General features: G+C 38.3%; 1 protein-coding gene across 1 annotated transcript; it reads right to left on the bottom strand.

The window, feature by feature from the left end:
* Positions 1-2697: 2697 nt before the first annotated feature.
* LOC120590203 (olfactory receptor 52M1-like) lies at positions 2698-3651 on the bottom strand. Its single transcript, XM_039847829.1, has one exon. It carries the CDS (start codon positions 3649-3651, stop codon positions 2698-2700), a length of 954 nt encoding a protein of 317 aa, XP_039703763.1.
* Positions 3652-11139: the final 7488 nt, after the last annotated feature.

Raw genomic sequence — 11139 nt, 5'->3', positions numbered from 1 at the left:
CAATCTGCACTTTTTCATAAAGACTTGAAGACTCAAAAGAGGCTGATGACAATGTCTTTTACTCTACTCTGGGGGTGGGTGATAAAAAGAACAGAGACATTTAGGTGGAGAAGAATCAAGATATTGGCTTTGAATGAGAGAGATTCAGTTATCGGACCTATGTTATACCCCCATACAGCATTTGCCACTGTATATTCCCTTCCATCTTGTCCTGAGATAATCCCTTCACCATAAGATAGCCCAGCTATGACTGCAGTTGACAATGGAATTAAATGCTGTAAGTTCATACACTAAGTCTGACAGGCCTGAGTATTGTCATGGGTGGTTTTCCCTGGATGAAGCAGGAACACACATACAGGAGGTGTTTTTCTTCTTTATCCCAAGTCATTAAATGCCTTATAAAGAAGCCAAAGATGTTTGGTATTTAGGCTTGATCTGTGGTAGACCCAGCAGATCATCTAGAGCAGGGGTTCCCAATCCTCAGGCAGCAGACTGGTATGGTCTGTGGCCTGTTAGGATCTGGGCCGAACAGCAGGAGGTGAGTGGTAGGTGAGCAATCAGAGGTTCATTTGTATTTGGAGACTCTCCCCAGAGCTGGCATCACCACCTCAGCTCTGCCTCAGATCAGCAGGCATTAGATTCTCATAGGAGCACCAGTCTCTGGTGCCAAAAAGGTTGGGGACTGCTGACCTAGAGAAACACCTTACTGTGGGATTATTGAGGTTATTTGGCTAGAAAGTTCTTAGTGCTAATCCTACTGACTGCAATTTAGTCCAGATTGAAAGCCCTGGACCTCCATATACACTTTGCTTACACAGTATAAATGGACTTCATGTATTATGCCAAAGAGCTATCCCATGACAAAGGTTCCTTGCCCTTTCCCTAGCATCAGTGCCACTGATAGATTTGAACATCATTGTTCTTCATTTTATTCAAAGCCCAGGGTCATGGTCAGGAGATAACTGGAAAATAAGCATCTAGCTCTGAGGCTTCCAGAGTATCTTTTCATCAACTCCTAATAAAAATCAGCAGGTAGATTACATTTGGCACTAAAATTGTGTTAATAGAACATTCCCCTAATTAATGGACTTAGGTTTGGCACTAGACTCGAGGGTCCCTGGTAAGAAGACATAGGAATGAACACCCGTCCCCCTGAAACAATGCAGAAAAATAAATATGATCCAGCCAACCTTAGGGTTAGGCATATGATTCTAAACAAACAGAAATTTGAAACTTAATTTTGGGTGGTGAACACACAATGCAATATACATATGATGTGTTATTGAATTGTGTGCTTGACATGTATATAACTTTGTTAACCAATGTCATGCCAATAAATTTAATGAAAAGACCTTTCTACCACCAAAATAGAAATTTGAAACTAGCTAGAGGTTTAAGCTAAACTTTAGAAAAGTTTGTGATATACTGTTTTTTGTCATTGTTGTTGGGGTGATATCAGGCTTGAGTTTTAGCTCTGGCTTAATCATTGGCTTCTTTAGATTATATTTTCAAAATACTAAGATGATTTATTTTAAACTTAAGGTAAGTCACCTTAGCTCTCAGATTTTGTAATAGTTTGCAAACTGAGGAGGTTAAATGTGCAATTTAAAGTCTGAAAAATTTTCGAACTAAAATGGACATACTATAATTCTGAAAACACAATTGAGAGTGACTGCTTTTTTCCATTTTTCATGCATTAGCACAACATTTCTGTAGGTTTACAGCCTGAAATAGTAACTTCATAATGAAACTTCTAATGATCAATATAAAAAGGGTCAAATCATAACAAAGTAAGTATGAAGCAAGAATTCCCCAAAGAGATCTGAAGTTATTTCAAGTTTGTATCTACCACTGGGTCTCTATTTATTCTTATCACCTTTACTCCATTCTCTACCCAAACTCTTTCATAATAATCCCACTGTTACCTCTTCCCTCTGTCATTTTATTATTTCAGTGTTGCTGCTGCTCTTCATGTATGCCATTTCAGGGCCACCAAAACAAAATCTCCTAATGTCCTTCTCTCTCTTTGTCTCTTCCTCCTGCTCTCAGTTAACTCTTATTTAGAGAAGATGTGGTATATTACATTTTCATGTATTTAAATGGGGAATAATCTGGCTTGATGACTTTAATTCTTGTGAGCAGTAAGTTCCCATTAGATTAAGATGTCTTACATTTATATTGCCTCTATCCTCAACAAAAGGCTTTTCCTGGGAAAGCCAAAAGTTCTGGAAACACTTGCCAACACAGTTAAATTTTTCCAAACCTTTACCAACAGAATTTGTAAACTGCCTCTAAGAGGTGTTAGAGTATAATTTTACCTTCTGGAAATGTGAAAAACACTCTCCAAAGAAACTAGAAATTCTTTACCAAAAAAAAGACAGAAATGATCCTGTTTCTGTGGTCTGTATACCTATGTCTGTTATACTTAATTATATGAAGTCAAATGGGAAAAAGGATATTGTAATATAAAAACTCATGCCCCAATTTCTCCTTTCTATTTTCAGATATTTCTGATATTTCCATCTCTACTTTCAGAAAATGTGTGGTCAAAAAAAATATATTCTAATATTCCTCAGACCATCATCTCCACATATTAGGCAAGGTCCAGTTGCATAAATCTTATTGCATTGGCTTCCTGAGTCAGAGTCTTTCTCCTGCCATCGCTAAGTATCTCTATGTCCCATAGATGCAGAATAGTCACTTGAGTTGAGCCCCAGCCTTAAGAATGTGGAGAAGTCGCCCTCGAATCTGTTTGGTGCGGACAGCATAGACAACTGGGTTGAGAATGGGTGGGATAAGGAGGTAAAAGTTGGCTAAAATGATATGGATATGGGGAGGCACATGATGACCAAAGCGGTGAGTGAGAGAGGAAACAGCAATGGGGATATAGAACACCAGGATAGCACAAATGTGAGAACTGCATGTCCCTAGAGTTTTCAACCTAGCTTCAGGTGTGGCTAGCCCCATTACAGCCCTGAAAATCATCACATAGGAAGCAGTGATAGCTAATGAATCCAAGATCAATACTAGGAAGCCAATTCCCATTCCATATAAGTTGTTGACTGTTGTGTCACCACATGCCAAGGTGACCACAGCCATATGCTCACAGTAGGAGTGGGCAATGATTTGGGTTTGGTAAAAGGACAGTCTCAGGCGTATCATCAAGGGCAGGGGTCCAATGTAGAGTACCCCACGGAGGAGGGCAGCCAGGCCCAAACGGCTCACTACTGTGTGGGTGAGCACTGAGGTATGGCGTAGTGGGTCACAGATGGCCACATAGCGATCAAAAGCCATGGCAAGGAAGATGCCTGACTCAACAGTAGCGAAGCAGTGGATGAAGAACATCTGGGCCAAGCAGGCATCTAGGTCAATGTTGTGGGCACCAAACCAGAAGATGGACAGCAGTTTGGGCATGGTAGAGGTTGACAGGACCAAGTCAATGACAGCCAACATGCACAAGAAGAAGTACATGGGCTGGTGTAGACTGTGCTCCATCTTCACCACAGCCAGGATGGTGACATTCCCAACCACAGCCACCAGGTACATAGAGCTGAAGGGGATGGAAAACCAGATGTGCAGGGGCTCCAGTCCTGGGATGCCGGTAAGCCAGAAAGAAGTAGGTACAAAGCAGGCATTATTAGACATGAACATATTTCAGGATGTGGAGTATCCAGCTCTTAGTTTTAGATTTTTGCTCCTATGAGAGATATTGCTTCAGAAAATGTAGACTACTAGTTCTTATTTCCATCCCGGATGACTGGTGGAACCTATAATAAAAAAGAATTCTGAATGCCTACTTGAAAATTAACATAATACATATTTTATAAAAGAAACTATGCATGAGAACACCTGCTGGTAAATGTAGAAACAGGCATGCTCCTGATTTCTACTGATATATTGCCCTACTCCACTGTAGAAATTCCCAAAATTGTTCATCTCCTTTGCATTCAGTAATTTTGCTTTGGGAAATATTTTCTAAAGGAAATAAAAAATACAGAAAAATTCCATGTGCAATGATTAAATGAAAGTTCAGGTAACGTGTTTAGCCCAGAGCCTGCCTATACTTCTCTTATCACTTTATAAATAGTAACATTAATACCATCAATAAATACTGATTAGCTATTTGCAACTACTGATTTTATAATAAATATGAAAGAAATATGTATTCAAAAATAAAGCATTGTTTAAAATCTAGTAATCCATTCAATAAATTAGAATTTTTATAACATTTTTAGAGTTATGCATTTACCTGGTATAAAGTTTACCTTTTATTTTCAGTGAGGGGTTGGCAGGAGGCAGTTTAAACTGACATAATTTCATTAAAATATGTGTGTGTCATATAGAAAAACACTTCAAATGTAAAAACACACACTTTTAATTTTCTTCCTTTTGTATATGTCTGTATGCTGTCTTTTAAAAATGGCCAAGAGCTTTAAAAATTGTATATTATCAAAACCCAATCAAAAACATGTAAGAGGAAAATTTATTAGGGAAAATATATTAGTGAGGTACAACTCCCTTTTCTTTAATGGTTTAATACAGTTTGGTCAGACTGTCAAATCTAATTGATTTCTTCAAAGATATTTGGCACAGGACCTAATTTCTCAAAGAAACAGTTCCCTCATTTAAGGTTGCCCAGATTTTGTGGTTAAAAAGATGTGCAGGTAAAGTTCCTTAAGAAAAGTTTTCTCTAAGGATGAACCCTATTACACTTTCTGAAATTCTGCACATTATATATAATTTAAGATAGAAAAATGAGGAGCATCATTTTAAGAGCAAATCTCGCTGCATATTTTGTCCACTATCTATCTGATAGAGATGAGAAAGAATGGACTGACAGAGACAAAGAAGGACGTGATCTGTAAAAGGGCCCTGTTGATTGTTTTCTGTTCTTTGAAGAGACAAAGAAGATCAGCACTAAAGCACTGGCCATTACTGGTAAAAGCCTAGTCCACTTCTTGCTCTTTTGCCTCTCGCTAAGAATCTAGCAGTGGTTCCTATTGCTTCGCGTCCTCAGGGTTCAGGACCTGAGAGTGCAGGGTCAAATTTGGGTCCTGCCCTGTCTTTGGCTTGCCATTCTCATGTTTCCCAAATTCTCAGCAGACTCCCCACACTTGCCATGTGACTCTTCTCACACAACCATGTTTCGCCGAGAGGTTTCACCACCTCCTTGGTTTTTACCCAGGCAAATTTCCTCCATTCTTCAAGGCCCATCCCAGATCATCCCTTCCCTACAAAGCCTTTTTCAGTATCTATATTCTATACCAGAGTGTATGACTAAGTTGTCACTGAATTCTCTCCAGTTGTCTAAAATAACTCATGCACACTTCAAATATTCTTGTCTAAAATATAAATAATAATTACATTTTCATATCAAATAAGCATAAGAAATGTCCCTATGTAACATCAAGGATTTCTAATTCATGCTCCAACACAGTTAATTTTAAGTTTGTGAGTTTTCTTACTACCGAGTCATGCTTGGCTGGGTGTTAAAAAGAAAAATGAAAGTTTTGTGAACTTTAAAATGGTTCACGAGTGTTCTTTTACATTAATTCACTGACTTCAGCAATTCTGTGAATTGGGTACTTCACCCTGCCAATAAAGGATAACATATGTGAAGTCACTTCCTCAGAGATCAAATGGAAAGGGAAAAGTTTGGGAGGCAGCACCACAGTACCAGCTCAGGGCACCAGCTTTGCCATCTACCAAACAAGTTTCCCCACTCTAGATCTTCATTGTATTGTGTTTGGGCAAATTGCCTAACCTCTTAAAGTCTCAGTCCTTTTCACATAAAAAATAGGGAGAATATCAGCTGCAAAGGATAAATATAAAGAATAAAATAAGTGTGAGGTTCTTGGCATGTGGCAACAGCTTCTTTTCTCCAAATTCTATCGTTCACTATTGTGAGTAGACGACGAATTTCCATTCTGCATATTGGAATAGTTTCCTGTGTTTCTGTTTCATGGAACATCTTTGAAGATGCCTCAAAAGTCCAGAAATTGTAGAGATGGGACACAGATTTAAGAGGAACACTAGTTAATATACAATTTTATCTCATAAAAGGGAGAATGTCTGAAGTGTTCAGCCCTATTGTGATTAATCACCATCCTAAAGCAGAAAGGGTCCTAGTTACTCAATGTCAGGGTAGGTCAAGGTAGTGGCTACTCATCACAAATGCATCAATGTTCATAGGATAGACTTAAACCCAGATTTTAACTTTGATTTATGCCAGACACAGTTTAATTAATGAAATTGTTTTATGCTGGGACAAAGAGAATGTAAACACACATATAAAAATAGATCTACCAAGTTGATAATTGGCCTTTTGAATGGTGGTTTGAACTAGGTTGTGGCACCTACATTGTGTTACTTTACCTAGAACATTTCAGAGAAATATGTTCTGTGTCATCCCACAAAATGGCATTCTTACCTGGACACTAGTGACATACCTGCAAGTCCTGGAAGAGATATTCTGATGATGGGTCTGACTCTTGAGCGAGATGTTTTGTTATGGTGAAGTAAACATGGAACCTAAGCAAGACTCGCTTAGGTTCTAATACTAACTTCACTGTTTCTGGCTGTGTGGCCTAGAAGGTGTAATCTCTCTGCCTCTGTTTTCTATTCTGTTTCCTGGTCTGTGAAATAAAGGGAGTGACAGCTATGTTAGAGATGCTTCAGGTATTAAGTGAACCATTTATAAATGTATGTGTGTATGCACTCAGAAGGTCGAATGTTGGGATGCCTGGCCTCTGGAATAGGCATTTTATCCCCTTCCTACTGACTCTTCACCTGTTCTTTGCCCCCTCCCTCAGAACACACAGTGATGTTTCCACATGACCTTGATGATTCCATATCCTTCTTTCCCAGCTGCATGAATAGCTTTTTAAACATGGATATAATCAATTGAAGAGACCTGCTGATGGTATAAGGATTGGCTCAGGAGAGAAGGTTGCCTGGCTGGAGCAGAAGACAGGAGGCCCAATCGAACTGGAATAGTCCAGGCTTTTCTCCTGCATTATGGAGAGCACTGGGCAACAAACACGGGGGAAAGTCTTGGGGTTTCTCCTCTTCCTTGATTTATAACCCAGGCCAAACTATGCTCAACGTATTTCTTCTGCTTTTGACTAGACCTGTGAAGATAAGCTCTGGATGGACCTAAAAAACGAAGGTAGTGTTTTGGCAATTGGAGTCTATTTCCAATGACTTTGTCCTACCTCTGGAATATACTTACCAATTGGGGTTCTATCCACAGAGCTTTAAGCTTTCTGACAGTGGTCACCTCTTGTCTGTTCGGATGAATTTAGTTTGAAGTCAAGGGGAGACTATGGCCCCGATCTCTTCACTATTTTCTCCTGTGTGCCCCTTCTTTATCTGGGTGCCAAAAATAGCCAGTTATTTCCCACAGGTTGCATAGAGAAACCTGCGCCCTTCCCTCTGGATCTGTAGTTACTCCCTCCCCACTCCACCCTTGGGAGTAGTATTCATGCTTTATCCAACTCCATCTCCCAGGACTACAGACTTATTTCTACTCTCTTGCTGGGGCTTTTGGCTGGCCCCCAGGTCTCTGGCTTTCCTCTCCCCAGGGCTCAGGTTTTCAGACTCTAAGAGGGACATTGGAGGAGTTCACAAGAGAAGGGAAAAAACATCAGATACTGGTATAACCAATATGAAAGCTTATTTTTGTTAGTTGTTTATATTTAAAAGATCTATTAATATAAAATATTAAAAAACCTGTTAATACAAAGAAGAAAATTACTTAAATGCAAACTTCATCAACATCGTAATTTTTCATTCTGCTTCAATTTATGTTTGCTGAAAAATATTTATAATCATAACTTACATTAGTTTGTGTTTGTGTCTGGTTACTTTAACCTACACTTCCCAGAATAGTGGAAAGGCTAGTTTCAGTTTTCCTACTATATCAAGTGGCACAGACATATTTGTCAATATTCTTTTTCTGCTCAACCTTAGGATAGAAACTCAGGGAAAATTATCAACTATTGTGCAGGCCTCATGAATTCTATTGTCATTGCTTTCCAAAAGTATTTTTCCAGCTAGTGCTTAGCCAGCATTGAGTTCATTTGCTAAATTGCACTGTAGTAATTTTTAAAATATCCATTATACAGATGAGAAAAAATGTTGTTTTCATTTCTTTGATCTCTACAGTGAACATGTCGATATTTGAACAATTAATGGCCATTGTATTTATTTTGAACAATTTCTCTCTCTCTTTTTTTTTTTTTTACCATATACTTAATATTCTTGAAGTAAGGAGAATGATTTCAGGAAATATGGCAAAAACTTAATGTTTTATGTGGAAAGTTCTGACATGTACAAGGAAGGACTTTTGTGATCACTATTAGTAAATTATAATATTCTACCTTGATTATGGGAACCCTCAATGAAATTTCTTAATTATTTACACAAGGTTTTCTCTCTTCTACATCTTTGCTGTATCCTTATTGTCAGGCTCTGAACTTTTTTTTTTTTTTTGATTTATTTCAAGTATATAGTACATTAGTTAGACATTTATATAGTTTTATAAACCAATCTCTTCTCTCCTCTGGTTTTCCACCTAGCCAATATATTAATGTTAAATGTATTTCCTATGCCATGCTGCCTATCCCTGTGGTCATCTATCAACTATTAATTTGTACTTTTTTAACCCTTCATTCCATTTTCCCAGCGCCCCCATTCCTCTCCGTCCATCACCAAATTGTCCTCTATATTTGCGAGTCTGTTTCTGATTAGTTTGTTCTTTTTGTTGCTTAGATTCCGCATATAAGTGTAATCATATGGTATTTATCTTTCTCTGTCTTATTTCACTCAGCATAATAACCTCTCGGTCCATCCATGTTGCTGAAAATGGTAGAATTTCATTTTTTTAATGGCTGAGTAATATTCCATTGTATATATGAATCATTACTTCTTTATCCAATCGTCTGTTGATGGGCATTTATGTTGCTTCCATACCTTGGCTACTGTAAATTGTGCTGCCATGAACATTGGAGTGAATAGATCTTTACGAATTATTGTTTTGGTTTTCTTTGGATAAATACCCAGAAGTGCAATTGCTGGGTCAAAAAGTATATCAATTTTTAATTTTTTGAGAAACCTCCAGACTATTTTCCATAACAGCTGTACCAATTTGCAATTCCATCAACAATGTATGAGGGTTCCCTTTTCTCCGCATCCTTGCCAGCACTTGTTCTTTGATTTATTGATGATAGCCATTCTGATAGGTGTCAAGTGATATCTCATTGTGGTTTTAATTTGCATTTCTCTGATGATTAATGACCTTAAACGTCTTTTCATATGTATTGGCCATCTGTATTTCCACTTTAGAGAAGTATCTGTTCAGGTCTTCTGCCCATTTTTTAATTGGATTGTTCATATTTTGTTTTTGAGTTGTATGAGTTCTATATATTTTGGATATTAACCTCTTATCAGAAGTATCATTAGCGAATATCTTTTCCCAATCAGTGGGTTGTCTTTTTGTTTTGTTGATGGTTTCCTTTGCTGTTAAAGAAATTTTTTAGTTTGATATAGTCCCATTTATTTATTTTTTCTTTTGTTTCCCTTACCCAAGGAGATATATCCAAAAAGGAATTACTGTTAGTAATATCAGAGAGTTTACTGCCTATGTTTTCTTCTAGAAGTTTTATGGTTTCAGGTCTTACATTTAAGTGTTTAATCCATTTTGAGTCTATTCTTGTATTTGATGTGAAAAGGTGGTCCAGTTTCTTTTTTTGCATGTATCTGTCCAATTTTCCCAATATCATTTATTGATGAGACTGTTTTTACCCTATTGTATATTCTTACCTCCTTTGTCTTATATTAAGTGAGTGTATAGGCATGGATTTATTTCTGGGTTCTTTATTCTGTTCCATTGATCAATGTATCTGTTTTTATGCCAGTACCATGCTGTTTTGATTACTGTGGCCTTGTAGTATAGATTGATATCAGGTAGTGTGATACCTCTAGCTTTGTTCTTATTTCTCAAGATTTCCATGGCTATTCACAGTCTTTTATGGTTCTATATAAATTTTAAGATCATTTGTTCTAGCTCTCTGAAAAATGACAATGGTATTTTGATAGGGATTGTATTGAATCTATAGATTGCTTTGGGTAGTATGGTCATTTTAATGATGTTGATTCTTCCAGCTCTTGAGCATGGTATATGCTTCCATTTACTTGTATCTTCTTCAATTTCTTTTTTCAATGACATAATTTTCTGAGAACAGGTATTTTACCTCTTTGGTTGATTCCCAGGTATTTTATTGGTTTTGATACAATTGTAAAAGGGGTTATTTTCTTAATTTCTCTTTCTGAAAGCTCATCATTGGTGTACAAAAATGCCACTGACTTCTGAATATTTATTTTGTAAACTGCTATTTTACTGAATTCATTTATCAGTGGATTGGGAGACCTGGGGGGAGGGGCAGGGTGGTGTTGGTTTACTGTCAATGGGCCACCTGGGGCAATTTGTGGGTTGGGTGGGGCAGGGTCTCAGGGAGACAAAAGCTGTCATATCAATACAGTCTTGCTGCAACTTCAGTAACTGTTCACACCTTCCTGTAGAAGTCCCAGATCACAGCAAGACCAGCTGCTGTCTGAGACTGGCCCACAGATCCCCAATATCCGTACAAATTCATGTTGACCGTAGTGATCTGCCTGAAATTATCTTGGAAATGCTTCACAGCTCTGGCTGCTAGCAGCGAATGCTTGGCCCTGAATTGGTGTAGGGTGTGGCAGCCATCCAGCAACAAAAGCCCGGGGCAATCTTTAGGTTGGGTGGAGCAGGCTGATATCTTCAGGCTAGTGCTTCCTAATGGCCCTGTGAAAGGGGTCTGCACTGTCAAACTGGCAAGGTCTGTAGATTGTTAGGTAGTGGCGTCAAACTAAGGTACGAGGGTGGCTGCCCTTCCAACCCTTGTTCTGGCTCTAGGTAAGGCAGACTTTCTCAGTATGAATCCTACGTGAGCCTCTGACCCATCGCCAGTGTCCTGGGTGAGTGTCCGCAGGTCAGAAAGCCTGAGCATGGGTCCTTCAAAGGGGAGTCTAGGGTTTCAGTCTCCTTCTGTTTCACCCAGACGGCAGGAATCGAATTCCTTCTGTTTTTTACAGTCAGAGTTATTA

This window comes from Pteropus medius, unplaced genomic scaffold (genome assembly GCF_902729225.1).
Source record: "Pteropus medius unplaced genomic scaffold, Ma_sr-lr_union100, whole genome shotgun sequence".
Lineage (NCBI taxonomy): Eukaryota > Metazoa > Chordata > Mammalia > Chiroptera > Pteropodidae > Pteropus > Pteropus medius.
The sequence above is the reverse complement of the archived record's forward strand: the minus strand, read 5'-3'. Positions and strand labels throughout refer to the sequence as shown.

Excerpts from the sequence above, each read along its gene's own strand:
- LOC120590203 (XM_039847829.1), bottom strand. The coding sequence starts at position 3,651 with ATGTTCATGTCTAATAATGCCTGCTTTGTACCTACTTCTTTCTGGCTT.